Below are 23890 nucleotides of genomic sequence, written 5' to 3' on the forward strand. Positions count from 1 at the left end.
TGTGTGTGTGTGTGTGTGTGTGTGTGTGTGTGTGTGTGTGTGTGTACCTGCTGTGTTGGTTTGGTCCAGCAGCTCTCTCAGCTCTCTGTGTTGCAGTAAAAACTGGATCATTCCTTCTCCCTCATGCTGAGCTGCCAGGTGCAGCACTGTGTTGCCGTGACGATCCGTCAGCGTCGGGTCGGCGCCAGCCAGCAGCAGCGCTTCCACTGCCTCCTTCTGCTGCGTGATAACGGCCAGGTGCAAAGGAGTCTGGGGAACAGAGGGGGGGTGCTTTAGCTCCGTGACCTGAAGCTTTCGGCTCTGTAAGGCTGGAGACGACGAGCTCCATACCTGGTACAGGCGGTTCCTCATGTTGAGCACCTCCTCTCCGGGCAGGGCAGACACCACCTGCGTCAGACTCTTCAGCGCCTCCTGCTGGTTGTGGAGAACAGCCAAATGGAGCCCGCTGAGAAGAGAAAAAGGAGGCGTCACTACACGGCCGAATAAAAACTTTTAATGTGCGCACATCTGATCATCACGATGCGTTTACTGACGTGTCTCCGTTTACATCCTGCGCGGCCATCAGGGAGCGCTGTGGAGCCAGCAGGTACGCCGAGTCAGCCGTAACAGAGTACTGAAAGATGGCCTCCAGCAGTCTGCTGATCACCTGATCCAGCTGCTCCTTGGCGTCGAACTCTGAAGGAGAAAGAAAGACTTGATCGGATGTGTGGAACGCCTGAACGCTTCGTAAAAACTGAATTTATCCTGAGCTTTCTGATGCCGTCAGTGTGATCTGAGCATCTTTGAGTGGACCCGGGAGCGCCACGCAGGAAATAATCCCCGGTGTCACCAGAAAGCAGCAGCGTCAGGTCTAACACCGAGGCGGGAAAAACAAACTCTTCCGCCAAATTTAGAATAACTTACCTCTCTCTGCTTCAGGCTCCACACTGACCCCTCCCTCCTCGCTCCTCTCGCTGACCTCCACGGGTTCGGGCCGGGCTGGAGCTCGCAGCACGGCTCCTGATGGCGAGTCGTCGTCCGGGTCGTTGTCGTCACCGTCGTTGTCTGCGGCGCCGCTCTGAGAGGCTTTAAACAAACGGCGTTTGTTGTGTTTTCTCAGATAATTTTCACGTTTTTCCACATAAATTTACAGATTTATAATCTCAGAGACGGAATTTTCTCATAAATGGAGATTTTATAATCTGGTTTATAACTAGATTGTCTTAGACGTCACCTAAATTTCACATAATATCAATAATAATATTAATGACTTCCAAAACTTTTCTTGGCTTTTATCCGAGATTACTGAGTCATGATTTATTTCTTCCTCCTAACTAGGTTAAAGGTTAAAAGGTCACGCTCCTAAATCTGTTACTTTATTTGTATTATAGATTATCATAGATTATTTCAACCTCTCCCAGCTCCTAAATTACTTTGAATGGCTCCTCACCATGTTTGATCCCTCCTCCACCTCCTCCCAGACCCGCTGAGTACCCTGTGGAGAAACCTCCTCCTCCTCCACCTCCTCCTCCATAGTTGTAGGTAGTGAAGCCCTGGTATCCTGGGTATCCTGAGGGAAATCCACCCAAACACAGAGATTAATGATGACATCACATAACGTCACCCTCAGGTATGTGTTAAACCGCAGAGCAGACCAGAACACAGACTCTACCTGTGGATCCAGGTCCTCCTCCAGCAGCCGGACCTCCTCCTCCTCCTCTGTATAGACCTCCTCCTCCATGACCACTGAAGTCCTGGAAGTTGGGTAAAGTCTTCTGCCTCTTCCTCTGCACCTCCTCTTTGTCTAAAAACACACACGTGTTCATGACAGCAGGGGGCAGTGTTGGGACACAGATACTAAAAACATTAATATAAATATTGAAATTTTCTGCTGCTATTTATTAATGTTTCCAGCTGATTTGCTTGTAATCGTTCCAGTGTTTTTTTTTTAAATAATTTGGAGTTTTATTAATTTTCTTTTTGTTGAAAGTGAAAGTAAAATCAGGCTGTGGGGTGCAGGTAACGCATTACCTGAGTTGATTCATTTCTGGCCAACTCCAGAGGAAGACCGGGGTCATGTGACCTACCTAAGATCTGGGGGTGGTAGGTGAAGGGTTTAGGCTCGCTGGTCTCGTTGTCGGACTTCCTCTTCAGCTGGACGAACACAGACGTCGGTTTCTGCAGGTTCTGGTCTCGATACTTCGGCGTCTTAAATACAATGGCGAACTGTCGGCGCAGTAACGGGCACGGTTAATGACACTCCCAACACCTGCAGGTCAAAGTAGCAGCTCCGAATGCAGGAATGCTCACCTGTCTGTGGACGTCTGTGGGGGAGAAGTCTCCCAGAGCCTCCCAGGTGAGACCCGAGTCATCCTCCTCATAGAACCGAACCTGGATGTCATCTGCAAACGCAAACATCAGGTCACCATGGTTTCATAGTTCGCTTTCAGGCCTTGGGAGCATCTCTAGCTCAGATGCACTGCATAAAGATCAACCTTTGTTCACGTGGCTTAAAATCAGCTCTCAGATCTTGATCGTGCTAATCCAGAGGCCTGTGATAACCTCAGGGGTAATCCTGGTTTTCACCTTTTGTGCAGTGTACGTCATGGAGAATCATCAACATAACGAGATCCGGACCAGGCTACTGATAATTAATAACATTGCCCCGCTGCTGGAGGCCAGACCACCGTGATCTCAGAGCACATCGGTTCTCTCAGAGAAACCTTGGAAGCGGAGCAGGCGGCAGCCCGAATCCAACTCTTCCTCCTGTGGGATTTGTACGTTGGAGGGGAATTCCCTGAAGCAGGACTTCCTCCAACAGCACTGACACAGCTCCAACCAGGAAAAACTGCTCAGATTCACCTCACTTACACTCAACTGCACGGAAACGTCATCAAATAAAGTGAAAAAGAAAAAAATCACTACTTGAGAGACTTTTTAGCAGCCCTTAAAATAACCTGCATGCATGTTTGCTCCGAGGTGCTTTAAAAACCAGAACCAGCCTTCCAAACAGCCCTGCTCATTTCCAGCTGTTTACTGGAGCAGCTCTGCATGCCGTGTTTTAGCTCCTCCCCCTTTGTGCTTCTTCTGACCTCATTATTTTAAATTGCGTCCATGTTTAATATGAGCGTCCCGCACCTGACCTTATATATGTCAAACAGAAAACAGGAAAAGCTCTGCTCGGAAAGCTCACCTTTCTGGACTTTGTCGCAGAGCAGGTAGACCTCCTCTCCTCCCGTCACGCAGCCGGCGGTCCGATCCATCCTCACGATCTTCAGGTTGGAGGCGTTCGGAGCCTCTGAGGGCGAAAAGAGAAACAGTTGCTGTCAGAGATCTACCTACCCGAGGCTTCCTCAAGAGCTACGCATCTTCAAAGGGGAGGGTTTTTTTTTTTGCACCATCACTCTAAGGTAAAGTAACCACACTTTTACATCACTCAAAGGTTTGTGTTCGAGATCAGGGCCAGAAAAGACACCATGAGGGGGTTTTAAGTGTAATTGTAACACAAAGTTACAGGGGCTGTGAACGGGTTCCTGTCTGTGCTGGACAGGCTGAGGTCTTCAAACCACAGCACACTGTAAGATCAAATAGAGGCACTGAGCACATGTCCACAGATGCTAAAATAGATCACAGACGCGCCGCTTCCCCTAGACAAAGTCAACAGGAAGTTGTGAAGTTTGCAATCACCGCCAGGACGGGGCCTGGTAGTTTAGGTACGTCCATGACTGTGGACAGGTTTGTGAGAGGAGAGGACAGCAGGATTCATACAGAACGCAGGAAGTGGAAACTGGATGAAAAGGAGCTGAGGTGGAGGTGGGTTTCAAAGCAGCTTGCAGATGCACAGCAAACGCTGGCACGCTGTAGCTGTAACAGGTGATCCACTCCTGCTCACTACTATTACACTGAAGCTGGCCTGAACCCTGAACGCTGCGGGTCTACTGCAACTGGTAAAGGAAAGTCTAGCAATTAAAAAAATGATAAGTCCAAAAACCAAAAGTAAAAGAGTGAAAACTGGCGAATCGAGAAGAGAAAAGTGTGTGAAATGTTTCCTGCCGGTAAAATGAAAGTGCAGAGCGGGGCTGAAACGATGAACTCGGAGTCGAGTTCAGTCCTCTGAGAGGAAGTGCAGCACAGAGAGCGAAGCAGCTTCAGCAGGAAGAGGGAAACGAAACCGAGCGGCCTGCGAGACGCAAGCGCCGATCTTCAGTCCAGAGCGATCCTCCGATTCCGACCAGTCGCTTTATTCAGCTGTTTCTCTACATTTAACATTTTCAAACCACAAATCCAACACATATAAATGACAAACTTCATAAACTTTCAACACTTCAGACCGAAACATGGGGCCTGGAGCTGAGGTTCAGTATGTAGGAACCAATGATCCATCGAATCTACGGTCCAACACAAAACTTCACACATGATCATCTCTCAGTGCAGACCAAGACTCAAAGCTTCACTTTAAAACCCGTTTTCATTTTTCTTAAAACTGATCGGAGCAAACTGAAGTAGGCGTCGAGTCCGTGCGCAGCTCGGTCTGCACATCTAACACGTTTCTCTGTGGGCTTTAATTCAATTTGTCGGTGACACCTGCAGGTGTGTGCTCCGACCGGTTGAAGGGTTGTTCACTTTGACAAACACACGGTCAGGTTACAATGACAAGATTAGAGCTGATGAAAGGAAACGGGAAAGTTTTGAGGACAAGCTCCAAATAATGGATTCATTTTTTTTAGTTTTGGCTTTTATGGACAAGGACTCAACCAGGTGGTCTACACCTGTGCCCCAAAGAGCACTAATTTATGAGCAGCTTTATCATTTCAATAATCAACACAACCTTATTAGCATTAGCATTAGCAATAACTTAGCAGGTAAGTCTGATGTTTGTACAGCCGAGATGTGGAACAGCTGACCTGCAGGATTTGCAGGACTTGGAGCATTATGACCAAACCTCACTCTTTTTTTATTGCATGCCTGGTGAGGCTGCAGGCATTTATTAAAGTCAAAGGAAAGAATTCTGTGGGCAACCAACTGCATTACATCCAGCTTGTTTCAGGTCTGTCAGACTCGCAATAATCACCGGTCATTCAGTCGGACATTTCAGTAATGTGAAACAGATCCAACACTAAAGAGAAGTACAGGAAATGGCAGCAAACTGCCTCTGCAAACCTTAATAATCTTCATCTCCTCATCTTTAAATACACGTGTAAAAAGTCCCGCCACACAAACCGTTTCTCTGTGAGTCGCTCTTCAATAAATCCCCGTTGTAGCATTACACAGACTGTCACTACCTCAGGGACAAGTGCAGCAACCAGAATCTTATCTCGCACATCTGTAAAGTTTGCTCAGGTTTTAGTTCGAGCTGCAGGTGGAAAAAATGAGACTGAGAGCGACACCGCAAGCAAGCACAAAATGGGACTGAAGCGAAAACGAAACATCTTTCATGTGGTTCAAAGACTCAGGCGGTACCTTCAAAGCAGATCTCACGAGATAAAAACAGTTACACTTTCCTCCGAGCCCTAAACGCATCGTGGACGGACCTGCAAACCCTCCTGCTGGAGGGAGAAGATTAGAAATGCCTGGACTCACTGCTGTCGTAGATCGGCTCGGACACCACGGGCTCGAGCCGCCTGGAGAAGCCGCCGTCGCTGTCGGGGAGGAACGCCGTGAACATGAGCCGAACCACGCTGAGGTCCATCTCTTTGGCCTGAGAAGAGGCAGCATTTCTGATCACACTGAGGTGGTGCTCTGAAGACAGAAAGAGGAGGGAGAGAGTCAACGATGAAACAGATAAAACATCCCGAATTTAAACTTTGTTATGTGTCTCACTCACCTGTGATTTCTCGAGGGACTCTGACCTCCCCCTGAACACTGTCGATGTCGGGGTGGATGGAGACCCCGCAGTTGTATCCCAGCTTGAAGGCCTCGATCATCCGCTCCTCCAGAGTCTTTGCCACGTTCTTCTTCGTCACGTGGAGGATCCCCAGGTTCGGGAAGCTATGAGAAATAAACTGAGCGTCACATACGATCGTTTTACAGGCTTCACTGCGTGTGTGTGTGTGAGAGAGATGCAGACCTGATGGTGGAGTCTTTGGACTGCAGGTCAGCAATGCAGATTCCTTTATCGCACTGTTTTCCCACCAGACTGTGAGCGTGCAGGTGAGGGACGGGGGTCAGCGCCGTCACCAGCTGGACCACCACCCGGGCCTGACCCTGGTAGTTACAGATCTGAAACACACGCACAGATAACCACCATAAATATCTGCAACTTTACTCCAAGACTCACAGTGTTAAGACTAAACCAGGCTCACTATAACCTGCTGTGAGCATCAGATTAATGTCTGTGAGGCAGAGCAGCAGACACCACTGATGGGACCCTGGATGATCTGATCTCCATAATCCACTGGAGAAAACTTCAAAAAGTGCATTATGGGTAAACTTTCCAGGCTCATATCGGCACGTGGGATCAGCTGATGAACCTACAATTCAATCCCAGACTCGCCTTCCAGCTCTGATATTCTAATATTCTTATAAATCACATCTGAATGTGGCTCCTGGCTGTGAAATGGAGAAATAATGCCGATCAGATCAAGTTTAAGAGTTTTTCCTGAATCCTGCAAAGTTCTGGATCACAGAGGGAACTTCATCTGTCATCTGTCGCTGATGCATGAAAATAATCTTTGCCATGTTTTGGTCTTCATATCAGGAGACCAGCTTATCGCCAACACACTGAGTCTGAGAGGAAATGCGCTTCTGCTGAACCTTAAACAGTGGCTGTGCTGAAGGACGCTCGGTGTGGATTGTTAGAGTCTGTCAAATGAGGGAGAGGTCAGACTGGATGGATGTGGTTTCAGAGAAGTCATTCGGAGATCCAGAGATGACTCACGGTGACAGATTCAGGGCACTTTGGATTTTTCTGCCCTCGGCGCTTCTCTGCTGCGGTTCACAAAAAACTTTCTCCTGGTACGGATGACTCACGATACCAGCCAAACTTCAGCGGACGCAGTTTCACGCCGCCTCACCTCCTTTTTAACGGATCTCGCAAAGACGTGTTTTCATCCCCTGTCCGAACATCAGACAGAAACATGAAAGCGCGCTGATCTCTATCAGGTGATTACATTAAACAGATCCTGTAAAATAAAAACGAGTCTGAAGCTTATGAGTTTCAGCTGTGAAACACACAGGTGCTCATTAATGCCTCATTTATACCTATATTTATACCGAAGAGACGAGGTTAGAGAAATATAACTGAAGTTTTCCCTGAAGTAAAACCTGCATTTCTTCTAAAGTCCAATTCAGACTGCAAAAGTGAGTCAGTCCCAACTGTACGGGGGGGAGGGGGGGGGGGCACAGCCTTCCAATTATTTCACAGCTTTTCAAGGAAACCTGCAATAACCATATTTCCAGTGAAATTCAAAAAAAAAAAAAAAAAACCCTGCACACTTTTAACGCGTGTGCATCCTTCTGTTCCAAAGAGCTGCTGCACCCAATTCAACAGCAACATAGTGACTTATAGAAACCTATAGACACATGTGAAGGCATCGCACTGCCAGCTGGAGCTGATCGATACCTGAGAATACTGCCGAGTCATTAGAGGCGTGGCTGAAAGCTCGTTCGGTCTGAGCACAGCGCACACATCAGTGGAGATTTCGTACAGTGTGAAAGCAGCTAAACTTTGAATGAGCTACGAAACATTTTATCTCTGATAAAAAAAACTTTATCTGTGATCAGGTCAGGAGCCGCGGATCCTTTACAAAGTCACATTTAAGACATTCAAGCCTGAATCCAGATAACTGTTCCTGTTCCAGAACTACAAAAACTGAGAGTGCATTTCTTAATCTGCCAAACCAAAACCAAACAATCTGTAAGATTCCTTCAGAGGAAGTAAAACTTCAACTTGTAGCTTTTTCTCTCGTTATGATTTCCTTCACTTTGTCGTTGAGGTTTCTCCACGCCCAAAATTAAAAGTTATCTCTCTATCTAATTGCACTCTGAGGTAAACTGAGTTTGCGGAAAGGAAATCTGTTCCCGTTTCTACCGTGCACACACGTGTGCATGTACAAATGATGTTGCTGCAGACATTTGCCTGCAGGAACGTTGCAGCAGTAAATAAACACGAGCCCACTTCCTCTTCCCGGTGCTGTGGGCCACGCGAAGCGCTCTGGCAGACAAACCCAGTTCCTAGAAACACAGCGAGCATTGCTGTCTGATGGTTTCCTGGTTCAAACACGCTCACACTAAGTACCTGAGGTCTCTGACGTTCCCAGCACAGTGAAGCAGCCAAGTGGAGTTTGCAGAGAAGCGCTCAGTGATCAGCCTTCACTGCTCCCGATGAAGCTAAACTGCAGAGAGGAGGGCAGTATGTGCAATGCCAATTCCCATAATGAAACCTGAGCACTCATGTTTATCTAAGCACTGATTTTTACATTTAAACATCTAATGATGAACAATTTGCTCTCTCTTATTTTGAAAGGTCAGCTGATACAACCAGTTAGCCAGTTTCAGCTGCCTCCCGGGTTGTTGCAGGGCTGGGTCCAGTCCCCTTTAGAGGACCAAATATTAAACACAGGACCTACACTTCCTGGTGACCCCATATTGGACCACACTGAGACAAAGGGCTTGGTTATTTTACATATTAAATGTCATTGGGAGCGCTTGATTTCACTCATTGGAGCAGGCGTATTAGGAGGAGTTGGTTTGATTTAGTTTAACCTCTGTCTCTTGTGAAGGTTGAGATTTAAGCTTGTGAATGCCGGGGGAAGAGATAATTATTTATTATGTACTCACCTGAAACCTCATCTCCTCTAGTCGAGTCTTTTATAAATAGAAATTCCAAATAAATATAGGGGTGGAGCCATCAGAAGTGTAAATGTTCTGCATCTCTGGCAGTAAAAGGCCCTCACTATGCGCCTGTTTACTGCGGATGGCACCATTTTTATTCATCATCCTGCTGCCGTAACAGAAGTTTCCTCAGTATCTATCCATCTGGCTTCTGTCAATCAACGTAGCCACGCCCCAACTCACCCACTCAGTTCAATTTGATTTTATTTATACAGCGCCAAATCACAACAGTTGCCTCAAGGGGCTTTATATTGTAAGGTAGACCCTACAATAATACATACAGAGAAAAACCCAACAATCATATGACCCCCTATGAGCAAGCACTTTGGCGGCAGTGGGAAGGAAAAACTCCCTTTTAACAGGAAGAAACTTCCCGCAGAACCAGGCTCAGGGAGGGGCGGCCATCTGCTGCGACTGGTTGGGATGAGAGAATCGTTATGAAGAGGGAACCTATCCACAGAGACCAAACCAAGCTGCTCTGTGGGAAATGTTCGAACACTTCCACACCAGCTTTAGCTTTCAGCTTTGGAGGTTTGTCCTCAATAAATATGAAAGACTCTCAGCCCTCATAAAGAAGCAGAAAAGTCAAGTGAGCAGACGTATAACGTCTGATAACCGATGAAAGTGAAGCTCGGGATTAATCTACATCACCACAAATATGAAATGTCATGAACCATCAGGCTGTGGAAAATTCAAAGTGGTGACTCCGAGTGCAAAATGACGACAGTAATTTAAATCCAACAACCGAATGTGTTTTTGTTTCGGTCTCTCTGTACCTGATGAGTTTCACCCGCTGAGGCAGCCTGTAGTCTGTGCAGCACCGCTGTGCGACCACGAGTGAACAACAAAGGGTTAAATATGTCAGTATTTCTGGGCCAGAGTGGGCGCGAACGCAGATATTACACCTCTGGATGCAGAGCTTTCATCTGCGAGCTGAAACTCGGCACCTTTCCTGTTTGTGACGCAACTCCACTTCCTTGTAATTACATGTGGGTGTCAAGGAGAGGAAATTCCCAACAGACATGAAACACAGCAGAGGTGTGTTTGTGTGTGTGTGGTTTGCAGAGAGCTCTCGGACAGGTCCGGGCCAGCAGAAGATTTTGCTGAAACTTCATCTGATGTCAGAAAACTAAAGCGCTCGGAGCACAGATCCGATCCGTGCAGGAGCTCCGAGTGTTTATCGGAGTCTCGAGGAATATTGTGAGGAAAAGCAGCTGTGGGATGAAGTCTGCGTGCAGCTACTGGGGATGTTTGTTTTACGCTAATGATGCCAAAGTTGGTTCAGACACTTAGTAAATCCAAACATTCACCAAGTTGTCCCGGTGTGTGCGCTGTGGCCGGGCTGAGGCAGCGAGAGGGAAAAAAGGGACTGTTCTGATCTGAATAAATAAACTTTCTGAATGAGTTTGCATTTTGCACTCACCGTTTCTACAAGTTTGATTCGCCTGAAATAAGGCCTGTGGTTAACACGCGCTCAGACACTTTCCTGTTTTCTTCTCCAACGTGAGCGCTCCACATTCATCACACACTGCAGGCCGCTAATATTTCTATCACAGTGTTTTTTATTCCGGTGGATTTCATGCATCGAGCATAAATAAAATGCATAAAACACTTTAATGTTGGTATTAAGGAATAAAACAGGCCGTTTCCTCACTTTTTGTTGCAGCTGTTTTTGATTAAACTCAACATCTGGCTTCATGAAGCTGCAGCTTCAAATCTGGTTTTATTCTTCAAAACTTTGTGGCATGGATGATCCTGTGCCAGGTAAAGCACCTGTCAGGCTCGATGATTGCCCCAGTGAGTCCATCAGTCGCTGCTTTCAGATCCTCTTGAATAAAACTTGATGTTCATGAAAGCAGGAATGACTCAGGGCACATTGATTTACCTCGTTCCACTATTAACACCATCATCAGTCACAAAAATAACTCGTGGCTTAAGCTGCTTGAGTAGATCTCTGGTAAGTCTGCTCGAGTTTAAAAAAAACCTTTAAAGTCTTAAAGGTGTATAATGTTCATCACTGCGAGAACCTTAAAGGGAAATTCCAATTTTATCCAGAAAACTTCCTTAGAAATCTTTAAGAAACTACAGGCATGAAAAGTCAGTAGTTTAGAAAAACAAAAACTCTTGTGGAAACTTCAGGGGAACTTCACGAGCACACATTAGAGCAGAGTACGTACACAGAGCATGACACCACGGGACGCAGGCAGTGAAGGTGACAGATGCCTTATCAATTTAAAAAAAACAGAGAGATGGAGCGGGTGAGTCGAGTGAGTCAGACTAGTCATCGTCCCACTGGTCCTGCCAGAGCTGGAGGGGTTTTCCCACTCTGCAGCCTCAACATGCAAACTCACCATCATCAACATCTCTCTAACACGACCCACAGATCAAACACGGCGAGTGGGAGGAACACTTCCTCATTTGTGTCAGTGACTTCATCTCATTCATGCCTATCGTACACCCAGCTGATGCATATGAGCCCATGTTGTCCTTACGTTACGGCGCTCGGTGTACCACTGGTCACCTTCTGTTCCTTTTAAATGCTTCTCCTCCACACGTAGCATAACGTGACGAACTGAGCATCAGCCAACGCTGAAGCAACAAAAGCTGCAGCTCCTCCAAAGATCCCTCGACTTTAAAACAAAGTCAAAAACCATCGGCTGCTGCGATGACGGCAGAAAAGGTGTTTTGACAACATCAAGTTTACGAGACTGCGTGAATCACTGCCGCACAGTAACCACGACATAGGAAGAAGGAGAAGAAGAAGAACAAGAAAAACAAAAACAAGAAAAAAAACACAAGCTTGAGATCAAAAACAAAAAGAAAAAAAAAAAAAAAAAGAAGAAGAAGAAGAAGACAACCAGGAAGGAAAAGATCAAGCTTAAAAAAAAACAATATGGCGGCAGTCAAAATGCCAGGCGTTAAACCAGCGTTTCCCAAACCAGGAGGTTCTGTCAGAGTTCTACGTCCATCTTTTGTATGTACTCAGTTAAAGGGCAGAGAGCAAAGCGTGACTGAAATAAACTTCTTTTAGCCCATTGTGTCCAAAAATGAATCATTTTTATTCAGATTCTACATCAAGAAAAAACGTGTCCTTCTCAGCTCGTACGCAACTGTTTTGACTACGTACAGAAAACAAATGAGCTCATATGATTTTTTTTTTTATAACGAACACTTCCTGTTCTGACCTGTGTCTGAAAGTCTGGATCTCTTTAATCAGCTTTCATATAGTTTTAATGTCAGCGAGACAAAGACAGAAGCAGGAATCTGGGGATTTCCCATGTTTTCTGGTTTGGTCGGAACATGTGGGAGCTTCAGACTCCAAACTAAACATCAACAGAAACAACACGGCAGGAAACTCGAGCTCGTGTGCTTGTGTCAGTCTCATACAGAGCGCGGGGTGGAAACAAGAGCGCCACGGCTTCTAAAGCCAGCGACGGTCACCTCCAACCAAAACCACAGTGAAACAAAACCAGCCTTCGGCAGACAATAGTAAACACCAGCCTCTCCCCTGCTCACGAGAAAAACCGTGCAGCTTTGTAACGCCGCTGACACGACGGCTTCACGCGACTCGTTTTGACCTGTTCAAGCAGACGCAGCGACGCATTGTTTAACAGCTGGTTCCTAAATCACAAGTAAGCAGGGGCAAACCCTGCACACTTCCTTTAAATGTGATTTATGCAACTTTTCTCTTCTCTTTTTTTTACATGCTTTAAATACTCAATGCATTATTGCCCACGTGTAGTAAACGAGTAAACGAGACCTTCACTGAGGACTCAAATATCTAAATCACAGGATCCTTAAGACGACTCCCAAGAGAGGTTTGAGTCTATGATATTGTTACGACACATTCATAACACAACATTTTTGTGATTTTAAACTCGTTACAAGTTAATGCAACCCTTTAAGACACGGACGTCAGACTCGTTTCACATCGTGGGCCACATGCTGCCCACTTTGACCTTAAGTAGGGCAGACCCGTGAAACTCCCCTTCATGTCAGCATGAAAACGTCTAACCACACACTGAATCGTCATACAAGAAAAAACAAACACTATTCAGATTACATTAGACAGATTAAGTAGATACTTTAGTCATCCCCAGGAATCCACAAACATCCTAGGTATGCAGTAAATATTCATTAAAAATTGAAAAGTAAAAATACTGGACATGTCCTCCCACGGTGGAGGTGCCGGTGCTTCCACTCACGTTTCCAGGCTAAAGCACGATATGATCGTCGAGAATATTCCCTTTGAGGCCCGGGTTGTTGTCGCACACAAATCTGCACAGTTGTTATAGTCAGTGGGAAATTGTGCAACACTTTGGTCGCTCTAGTAAATGTTTATGCTCCGAATGACGAGATGACGAGACTCTCTTCAAACCTGCCTTAAATAAGTACTCTCTCATCCCGGGGGATGATTTTAATTGTTGGTTAGACCCAGTTCTGGTGTCCTGCAGGTTTTAGATGCGTCCTTGATCCACCAGAGCTTATTTAAATGGCTAAATTACCTCCTCAACACTTCTTGAAGTTCTCCAGAGGCCTGGTGATGAACTAATCATTTGATTCAGCTCTCGAGAGAGAGAGAGACCTCTCACACGTGTACCACACGTATTGGAGAATCGTTTACGCTATCACTGACACTTAATGCCTGCAGCAGGTCCACTCCTGTGCCAATCGCTGTGTAGTTATTTCACACCCACCTACAACGGGATTTCAACTCAACCCTTCTGTCTAATGACAGAAGATGAGATAGGCTTTTGCTTTGCTACTAACTCCTCCCCAGAGACTTCCAGCCTTGTTGTATGGGATGCCTTTAAGGCCAAATTACTACTTATTCAGCAAAAACAAGCCGCTCATGAACAAAATATGTTAATGCAACAGGTTAAACAGACAATTTTTAAAAAGCATGTTGAACTCAAAACGAGGCTTGACCTACAAACAACATACTCAACTGAACGGCGACAAACCTGATAGATAACTGCCAAGTCTTCTTAAACTTTCACAGCTCATGAAAAAGTGAATCATGTATTCAGGGACATCCTGATGCATGCTCAATCATCCGGGTTGGTTCTGTTCATCTGGATGTCCAGATGAACAGAACCAACTTTTGGCGATGTATTAAAGAACTTTTACTCAGAGCTCTACACCTCAGGATCACAAACTAACTGCAACACAATTAATGACTTTCTAGCCAAACTTAACATTCCTGAAATTCCACCAGAACTTAAAACAGGGTTGCATGAACCCATGTATCAGCTGGAAGTGTCCTCAGCCAAAGCTTTGATCTGGAAAATGCTCCGATCGGAAATGTTTCCTTTTGGAATTTTACAAACACGTCTTTACATTACTGTCTGCACAGCTTAGTCCAACCCACACTGACTGCTTTAAACTAGGATCTCTCCCTCAGTCATTGCGAAGCCTGTTTCACACTATTAAGGTAAAGATAAGAATGTATATATTAATTATTATAGACCCATTTCTCTCTTGAACATGTGAAATCACAATAAAGCAAAGGAATTTCTGCAGTAGATAGAAGAGTACCTGATATTTAACTGTTTACTCTGTATTACTCTGTTACTTTGTTACTTCGATGGTCCCGAAGGAGGTTTTCATCTGAAACACAGTTCAAAGTCAAATCTATGACCTCCTTCACATTTCCCAAAGCCGTCTGCAGTGGGGTGACTCTGGCCCATGGGCCATAAGTTTGACACCCTTGCTTTAAGCTGTATGATGGTGTCACACGCCTGTAAGTGAACACAGGCCTTTATGGCCTCAGTGTGTCCAGTGTAGTTTGGTTTTTCAGTTGAAGAGGGTAAGGCCACATTAAGCTGGCCGACGGACACAAACACCGACAGCTGGAGACCCGACAGCCAAGCAGTCAGTCCTGTTATACTCCTGTGAAGTCTGCCGCCTGGGACACGTGTAGTTGGTGCACTGTTATGTAAATTATGTGAGTCTGTGCGGTAAAAAAAGAAAAAACAGGCGAGCATGTGGACATCCACACAGATGCTCGTCATCAACGTCTGATGATGAAATTTATGGACTCAAGTCCACGTCACGTATAATCATGACCTTAAAACTAGCTTTGATTTTGTTTTCCTACAACTAAAAACTTCAACTGGCAAGATAACGTCAGCCAAAATTAACCAAAAGGGAGCTGGTTTGATCCAATAAGGCTCGTCTCAACAAACAGTGAGCTTCAACATCAGCAGGACAGTCAGTTCACAGAGGGACCGCTCGGCCTCCAAACATCCAGGTGAGCTCGGTGTCATTATACTGATGCTCGGGTATACAGCACAGACAGCAGAGCAGGACTGGGTCTCATCCCTGGTCTTACTCTGTGTTAGCTTGTGAAAGCAGAAACAGTGTGATGAATTACTCATTTAATGGCTGCGTGTGTTATTAATAACTGTAGTTAAAGGAGCTCTGTGTTACTCTCACTGAACAATCACTGCGATGAAACTGATATAAACAATCATTTCCCAGAGCTTCAATCGCACTACGGCATTACTTTCATATTTCAGCTTCAGCTCAAAACAGGTTTAGTCAGTTTGACAACTTCAATCAGCAAAACGACAGAAACAGTCGGCCCGATGCCTCAGCAGTATTAAAGTCTCTGCAGGAAACTGTTTTATTTCCTCTTGCCGCTGCAGACAGAAGTGAACCACAATCTGATTTTAGTGCTCACTCTGTGTGCTTCAAACACTTCCTGGACCAACAAACTGGAAGAAAGTTTAAACGCTGCGCTCTGCAGGTGAGTCAGCTGACTGTAGCGAGTGCGCAGGACGAGGTTTACATTTGCACGTCCGACACCTGGAGAACAAGCGCAGACAGGAAGCGTTACCTTGACGGTGGGGTAGGTCTTCCTGTTCTTCTCGCTGGTGGCCCCCGGCAGACCGCCGTGAGACGGCCCCTCGCAGCCGTACCTGAACCTGAAGCCGCGCTGCAAAAAAAAAAAGACAACAGTGCACACCTGTATCAATGCATCAGCTGACAATCAGTCGCCTTGTTGTTCAGTGTTAATCCAGCTGAAGTTAAAGGAGCTCTGTCATCAAATAAATATATACAGGCAGGGAGGAGGGTGTGACATTTATGGGGTGAAATTAGATTAAAGGTGTAAATGTTTAGGATTCAAAGCTCAAAAATTAATGGGAAATACTCCACCCAAGTCAGTGCCCTCCCACTCCCGGGATAAACAGCGCCGCTAACACTTTGACCTTTCGTCCAAAAACATCATGGCGGTGACAGAAATGCTAATGATGAGTCTTTAAAATCAATGGGTAACGTGCCAACGGCTACATCCAAATTTACATACTTCAGTTTGACTGTAAATACAAGCTTGAACAGAAAGCAAGCAGCACCATGAGAAGCACGTTAAATAAAGACTTCCTGTTTAAAGTCTAACAGAGATCATTAATGACCACAGACGGTCACTAAAATAGGTCTTATGAGCGTTAAATGTATCCGGTTGTTCAGTCTGACGTCACTAGCCGTGTCTGGGTCTAAACTCCGCTGCAGGTCCATATATCAAACGATCACTGTGGCATTACTGAGAGTTGAAAAACTGTCTAAAGTCTTTCATCTTTAATAAAATGATCAGCGTTCTGCTCTACCAGGTGGAACAATTGAGTTTAACATCCAGGCATCCATGAAAACGGAATTTATGACATTTAACGGAGTTAGAAGTTAGCATGTCCTGACTGCGGGGTTTTGGAAACAAATTCAAACGTACAGCTTTCTTATCACTTCCAGCATAAATGAAGACAGAAAACTAAACAGCAGTGACGTTTGTAGGGTTACTGAAGTTTGGCTAGCTGGTATATAATGATGTGCTACGTGACCGCTAGCGACATAGCTATGTTAGCATAATATAAACAAGCTAACTTTTTTCCCACTCGATAAAAGTTAACGTGAGTTTTCTCGGTGGTCAGAAACAAATGTAATCGCATGGCAGGATGCTGTAAAAGGACCAAACTTCAGCCAGGAGAACAACTGAGATAATCCATCCACAACACGAGGTTAGTCATTCATATACTGCTGCATGGGCTGGGGTGTAGTTACATCCTAAGGTTTTAAAAACTGAGCTTAAATAAATGATTAGTGGTAATAAAAGCCGAGGGAGGTCAACAGTGATCACTGACTGTTTTAGGAGCTTTTTGAGATCAAATAGAAGAAAATACATAACATTAAACATGTTAACAACACAAAAGCCATATTAAACGCAGACTACTTTAGACCCGGAAGTAGGATTCGTCGCGTCATCACTGAACAACCGGATTTCTTCCGTCAGTGTTAAAATAACACCTTAACATCCTTCACTTTAATGACTGACTCTTTAATGACTCAGGGGGGACCCTGTTATTGACCCCCCCCCTCAGTCTTTGCTCCACTTTGCTGCACCTAACCTAACTGTGTTTCACTGTCCATTAAAGCAGCGGTCCCCAACCTTTTTTTGTGCCATGGACCGGTTTATGTCCGACAATGAGCCTCAACTCTGGCGGCCCGGTACCAAACGACTCATGGACCAGTACCTGCCCAGGGGTTGAGGACCGCTGCATTAAAGGAAGTGACATCAGAACACGGTCAGAGTGCCGTTACAGTCAGCGTGACCATCAGCAACAAAAGACAGGAAAAGAAAACAGCAGTAGTTACAGGTGTGACTTAAACAGCCAAACATCCTGTACTAAGTCAATTCCCTTTTTTAATTCTAAATAAAACCAATTTAAAAATAAACTAAACCCAGCGGTCAGTCGTCTCTGATAAGACGGGACAGGTGAGTGTTACCTGTTTGGGCTGCTCCACGATCTGCAGGAACGGTCCGTCCACTGAAACCACAAAGACTCAGATTCAGACTCAGATTCAAACACCTTCTCATACAGCTGATTTGTTTCTTTGAAAATTCGTTTTGGGGTTTCAGACAATCGAGACATTTAGAGGTGTCAGAGAACTGAGATATCTTACACATGAAATAAAGACCGAGCTACGCTTTTCTCTACACAAAGTTTCCCTGGGGTATCTGTCACCCCTCACCCTGGGTCTGGTCTCTGGTTTGACAACCATCTGCTGACCAGCAGTGCTCTAACCAATCCTATTCAGTTTCAGTGATAAGACTCTTTGAGCTGCAGACCATCAATATTAGAGGGAGAACCCCAACAATCTCCTGTGAGCAGCACTGTGTCACAGTGAGGGGAACTCCCTTCCACGGTTTGAGGTTTCCACGGTTTAAGAATTATTACAACGATGTCATTATTACTGATAAGTAGACCGTAAAGAGTGTTTAACCAACATTTCAGTTTGAGCTCCTTTTTAACCTCAAACTTTTTTGATGTGCAATAAGAAATGTTTTGTGTGAGGTCATCGCCTGTAGTGGCGTCTCATTTTTTTCTAAACTCTCTTTTCAGAAATGTTTTATGTTGTTTTCTGTTGTGTTTTTTGAAATGTCATCAGTTTTTCTTAAAATATGCATCTGATAAGTAGGAGAATGTAAAACATCTTCCCTGAAATCTCGTCTCATTTGCTATCAACATCCTGTAAAACGGCTTTCAAGAAATCTGTACGCGACAGTGTCTGCGCTTCGATTGAAATTTCGTGCCACCTGAAATGTCTTTTGTGGTGATCCTTTCCTGAATTGTCGTTTGTAAAACTCGTAACGCGGGCATCTTGCGCAATATCGATTTTCTAAAACGTTAAGATTTAAACGTCATCTTTCATTCAGTTTTGTTTGATGACACATTTTCTAAAATGTCACGTTATGTTTAATGTCTTTTGCGACATTTTGTGTTTCATGTCAGGTTTCCCGTCATGTGAGATTCTGTTTAATGTCGGTGAAATGTTGTCTCACATGAAATATGAACTGTGAAATGTCGCCCTTGTTGCGTTTCCTCTACCATCCATATGTGCAGGAGAGACCGGTTGTATTTTTCCACATGTTAAAAGAAGAAATGCTGTAATCGCCACTTTCTGCGTACCACTGTAGCCACATGTAAATGTAAAGAGGAGCCAGTTTCCCCATGCGAGCTACACCTCTGTCTCTACTCAGAGAAACGATGTGTTGATATTAAAGGGAAGTGAGAGCTGAGCTGCCGTCCCACAGCCACCACAGAGGACACGTCATGAAACTCCTCTTTCACTTTACCTTCATTTTTTCCCCCTCAACAAAAATTCACTTTTGCAAAAAGAAAGTGGAGTTTCGGAAGTTTTTCCTCCCCAGCGGCATCTGTTCAACCTGTGTGTGGTTTTAATGTTTCTTTCACACATGTTATAGAGCCTTCAGCTTCTGTCTGAACAAAGGCTTCATTCATGCCGTAACGGTCCATATAAAGCTCTCATTGTCTGACGTAACAGTCCAAGTCAAAGTCCATTTGTCTGACTTTTCCTGGAACTTTAAACCAAATCACACATGAAATTTATTGTTGGGGGTTTTTTGGTAAATAGTTTTTTTTACAGGGAATACCAGTGACATAAGTCTTAGTGGGTCCCTTTAAATTTTGAGTATTACCTAAACAACAATGATACGCGTGGATATAACGACCACAGTCAACCAAACGACGAGTGTCAGGAAGCAAACACTGCAACAGGAAAAGAACTAAACTGCTTTTCAATCAGGCTCGAGTATGTAAAGTATGAGCTCAACACAATTACACAAATGGGGCAGCAGATACTTTATCTCCACCTGCGTGTTTTTTATTTCATGCTAACCACACAGTAATAACCTCAGGATGGCGGAGTGAGTGAGACCAAAGGAAACCGTCTGAAAACAAAAGGCCTGACAGCTTTTGTGGGGACGGCAGGAGAGACAGGCGTGATGGTTGCGTGACAGTGTGGTATTTTTATGCACGAAGATTAAGCCGTCATCTCAAAATGACAAGTTTAAGAGATGATTAATGCCACCCATGGCTGCTCTTTTTTTTCTTCAGAAATTATACTATTGTTCAGAAACAAAGGGGAAATCCAGATAAAAACAACACAACACATTCAAAGTAAATAAACTCTGAAAGTACAGAGGTCAAATCAAGCCAACAGGAAAGTACTACCTGACGTCTTATTGTTGGACCAGCAGTCTGAAACCCAAAGACGCCCATTTTAAAGATAAAGCTGATGGTGTGGGACACACCTGCAGGACTCTCACCTGTCCGCAGAGACGTCTGAGGCATCGCAAAATGTGGAAACTCCCATGACGGGTCTATCATGATGTTATCAAACATCTGCAGTAAAGACAAAAACACGAAGTCTGACTTTAGACTTAAATAAACACAGGAAGACATTATTATTATTTAGTTCTTGTTCTTCACATGTGTGCAGCTTGAGTGATGTTAACTGCAATAATTCATGTTATACCAAAGAAACAACAGTCCATTAACGAGAACAGGACAGTTATTTACAGCAGCTCGGATCAGAGCCCCACATCAGTGCTTCTCAGGGTTCAAGCAGAAGAGATACCCCAGCATGGTCTGTTCAAAGAGACTGCATGAATCAGTGCCACAAAGGAACCACGACCAAGGAGGAAGATCAATAAGAAGGACGAGAAGAAGAAGACAAAGAAGGAAAAGAAAGCACTGACATAGATCAGGAATATACAAGCAAATCAAGAAGAAGAGACAGATCAAGACAAGGAAGAACAGGTATAAGACCACGAGGAAGACAAAGACCGACAAGTAGAAGATGAAGCTGTTCAAGAAGATTAAGGCCAAGAAGAAAAAGAAGAATAGGAAATAACAAGAAGAGGGTGACGATGTAGACGAACATCGAGAAGAAGATCACGCAGATGAAGAATATAATCAATAAGAGCTATACAGAGACCAAGAAATACAAGGAAGATGAAGCTGGAGAGGAGGAAGGAGTTGAAGATGACAACCAGGAAGGAAAAGATCAGAAGAAGATCAGAGGAGAACCACAGAAACAGTAATGATCAAAAAAAGCTAAAGAACAACTGAAAAGTGCTGCGTGGAAAATGTTCCAAAGAAATGAGTTACTGTAATCACATTACATTTGTGTCTAACACAGCAATAGAAAGTATTAGTGCACTAGACTCGATGGTCAGCACAGGTAATCAAACAACAAAGCTGCTGGCCAATCACGTTCTTCAATAATCTGCATGATGTTGGACAGAAGTGACTCAAAGAGCCTTTTTTATGGCTCCGTTCACGAGGAACAAGGAACAAAAATAGCAGCACAGTTTCCTAATGTTGAGGATCGATATTGATACTGTCTCATTTACATGCACACATGTGAGCACTTCCCACTTTAATACGGCTTTTCTAAGAAGGTTGTGATACCTTGATACTGGTGTAGATCCAAGTATTTCAAAGGGTTTAAAAAGGGGGGAGATTGTCTCCTTCAGAGCAGAAATATGGGCTGTTATTTGTCAGCCTGCAGAAACTGTGACATCTCCCACTGGTTATTAAAGTCATGTTTTTGGAACCTGCTGCTTTTTTCGTCATCATTTTGTCAATGACATCCTAAAACAGCCCTTGCTTTGTCTCCCTTTCTGACTACAAAAGGAGCATAATTTACCAAATCATCATCATATTGGGTCAAACACGACTTAAAATTAGTAAATGAGACTATAAGCTGGACATTATAAAAAAACATGGAGGCTGAGCCCAGGTGAGTTTACCTGGTTGGGAGTGTGTAGGTAGTGGTCGTCTCCGGCCATGGTGGCGTCTGCAAAAGGTGGAGCAACACGTCAGTTAAACCCACGGAGTGACATCAGCGATTATTATTATTATGAGTAAGAGACCTGAATGACAAAAGTGCTCTGTTCATTCTTCTTATTTTTATGTTTTCTGCTCATCACAACACGTTTAATTATAACTGAGGCTTTTTATTTGCACTCCTCTAAACAACCGTCTTCACCTTGAATTAGAATTCTATATGAGTAAAGTGACTTACTCTCTAAATACTCTAATTTCTGTTACAACTACTTCATTCACAACTTTCTTTTTTCAAAGCGACCATTAAAAACTGCAGAACTGCAACAATTAATGGTTAATCTCTTATTTTAGCAACAGAAAATTGACTGACAGCAACTTTATTGACCGTTTATTTGAGGGTTAAAGGCCTTTTTAGAGGTCAGCAGTCACTTTGAACATTTGCTAAAGTTTTTAATTTAACCAGAAACTGCCGACAGCTTTTTCCATCCTCTCTCTCGTTACGTTTTCCCACATGTTGGGAAGCCTTTGTGCACTTGCAGTGACAGAACAGTGGCATCATAATACTATTTCTCTTCTCCTGTTTCTCTGTGTGCTCCACTCCGTGTGTGAGGAGGTGCACCCACAGCGAGACTGAGAGCAGGGACAGAAGGAGTACCAGCAGTAAAGACTCTCACACTCAGCTCAAATACAGAATACATTTGTAAATGCATTTTTCTTTTCTTTTCTTTTCTGGCATATTTTATTTTAGAAAGTTAGAGAAGCAACATTAAGGCTCAACCTGATGTTAGCGTACTGATGAATGGCGTTGAAAGTTGAACTGGTGCATCCCTTTTCATGATGCATATAGGCCTGTAAATGGTAAACGAACTGGTTCTTAAAAACTGCATTTTATACCTGACCACTTAAGAGCAGGGGTGGGCAGATATGTCTTAAACCAACACAGCTGAATTAAATTGCTAAATTACCTCCTCAGCATGTCTTGAAGTTCTCCAGAGGCCTGGTGATGAACTAATCATTTGATTCAGGTAAGTTGACCCAATGTGAGATCTAAAACCTGCAGGACACCGGCCCTTGAGGCGTGGAGTTGCCCACCCCTGACTAAGAGAGGCCTGACCTAGAGGCCTTTATAAAAGTTGCCTTTTTGTGTGTCTTAATGCAGTCTTTCGACCGATATTAGAGTGAAGGCCATTTCGCTTGTATGTCACTTCCTCCTTCACTTAACACCTAAGCTGCTTTCACTGCAGCCCAGAAACCACACAACAGCCCGATCACACAGTAAATGGTCTTTGAAGGCATGCTGTTGGACAGGAGCTGGGGGGGGGGGCTGGTTTGGTGGTGGGAGGTATAAACCTGCTGCACAGGTTTCACCTGACAGTTTTTAGATGCTTAAACAAGCATGCAGTTGTTATTTTTAACTGGAACTCAGTGGCTGTTATCATTATTTTGGAGCTGTGTGGATTAATGAGCGTCAAACTACCAGTGAATCTGTTAGGAACTGCACCTCACTTCACAATGGGGACACACCACTGCCACTTTTTTGTTTGCTGTTTCAGTCATGCTAAATAAGGCTTTGATAAGTCCTTTATAAGGAGTAATAAAGAGCTAATATCATAGTATTTAAGCTGGTAAGACAGCTTTGGTCTTGTATTAGAGCAGGGGTGTCAAACTCAAATACACAGTGGGCCAAAAAGTCAAAACTGGAACAAAGTCGCGGGCTAACGTTAATATTTATTGAATTATATTTATTCCTCCAGATATAAGAATGAATCTTTTCTTATGGACTCAAACACATTTTGCTAAAAAACTGAATATGGAACAAGCAAAGCTTAATACTAAACAATATATATATTAGCTGTATAATACCAGTAGGCCAGCTCTAATAGTAATTTGGTATGGCTTCGCGGGCCAAATGTAATTAGGCTGCGGGCCAAATTTGGCCCGCGGGCCAGAGTTTGACACCTATGATTTATAAGTTCTAACAGCTTAAGTCTGTCAAGTTAGCTAGCAATTTTCACTCTATGTCAAACACCTTTCAAGTTAAGAGCAAATCCAGTCTCAGGGTAACCTGAAAACTCTTCAGATTGTGCTGTGTAAATTAATGGAACAACAATCATTTTCACAAAGTAATTTAACCTCTCATTACTGTGAGCTCAGCTTTTTTGCCCTACAACGCCATTTGAAGGTCAACACACGAACAAAGCCAAGGTCAGCACAGATTCTAAAACCAGTTTAATTACAACCCCAATGGTAAATTATAAAATACAATTATAGGAAGTGCAGTATATTTCTGTCCTTTATGTACTGCAAATACAGCACAGAAATGTTTCAGCGTGTTTGTTAGCCCAGTCCTTAGTATTTAGCATTTAGTAAGCCATTTTTGAGGCAAAATGTGAATTTTTGCTTTGACATCAAGTCAATAAAAAAAAAAA

At 44.1% G+C, this 23890-nt stretch overlaps 1 protein-coding gene across 2 annotated transcripts in view; it reads right to left on the minus strand.

Moving 5' to 3' along the window:
• nfkb1 (nuclear factor of kappa light polypeptide gene enhancer in B-cells 1) overlaps positions 1-23890 on the minus strand; it is a 29229-nt gene that overhangs the window by 3318 nt on the left and 2021 nt on the right. For both annotated transcript variants that reach the window (XM_013912036.1, XM_013912037.1), the window contains exons 2-17: positions 21425-21471; positions 19937-20012; positions 17593-17633; positions 15653-15751; positions 6047-6198; positions 5804-5967; positions 5560-5718; positions 3173-3277; positions 2290-2381; positions 2067-2205; positions 1652-1783; positions 1430-1549; positions 904-1065; positions 534-675; positions 331-445; positions 48-249 (exon numbers count right to left, since the gene is read on the minus strand). In XM_013912036.1, the coding sequence (XP_013767490.1) occupies positions 48-249; positions 331-445; positions 534-675; positions 904-1065; positions 1430-1549; positions 1652-1783; positions 2067-2205; positions 2290-2381; positions 3173-3277; positions 5560-5718; positions 5804-5967; positions 6047-6198; positions 15653-15751; positions 17593-17633; positions 19937-20012; positions 21425-21463 (1939 nt within the window). In that variant the 5' untranslated portion in view covers positions 21464-21471. The remainder of the gene's footprint in view (positions 1-47; positions 250-330; positions 446-533; positions 676-903; positions 1066-1429; positions 1550-1651; positions 1784-2066; positions 2206-2289; positions 2382-3172; positions 3278-5559; positions 5719-5803; positions 5968-6046; positions 6199-15652; positions 15752-17592; positions 17634-19936; positions 20013-21424; positions 21472-23890) is intronic.

Source organism: Pundamilia nyererei, unplaced genomic scaffold (assembly GCF_000239375.1).
Source record: "Pundamilia nyererei isolate P.nyererei 1_Seehausen unplaced genomic scaffold, PunNye1.0 scaffold00079, whole genome shotgun sequence".
Classification (NCBI taxonomy): Eukaryota; Metazoa; Chordata; class Actinopteri; order Cichliformes; family Cichlidae; genus Pundamilia; species Pundamilia nyererei.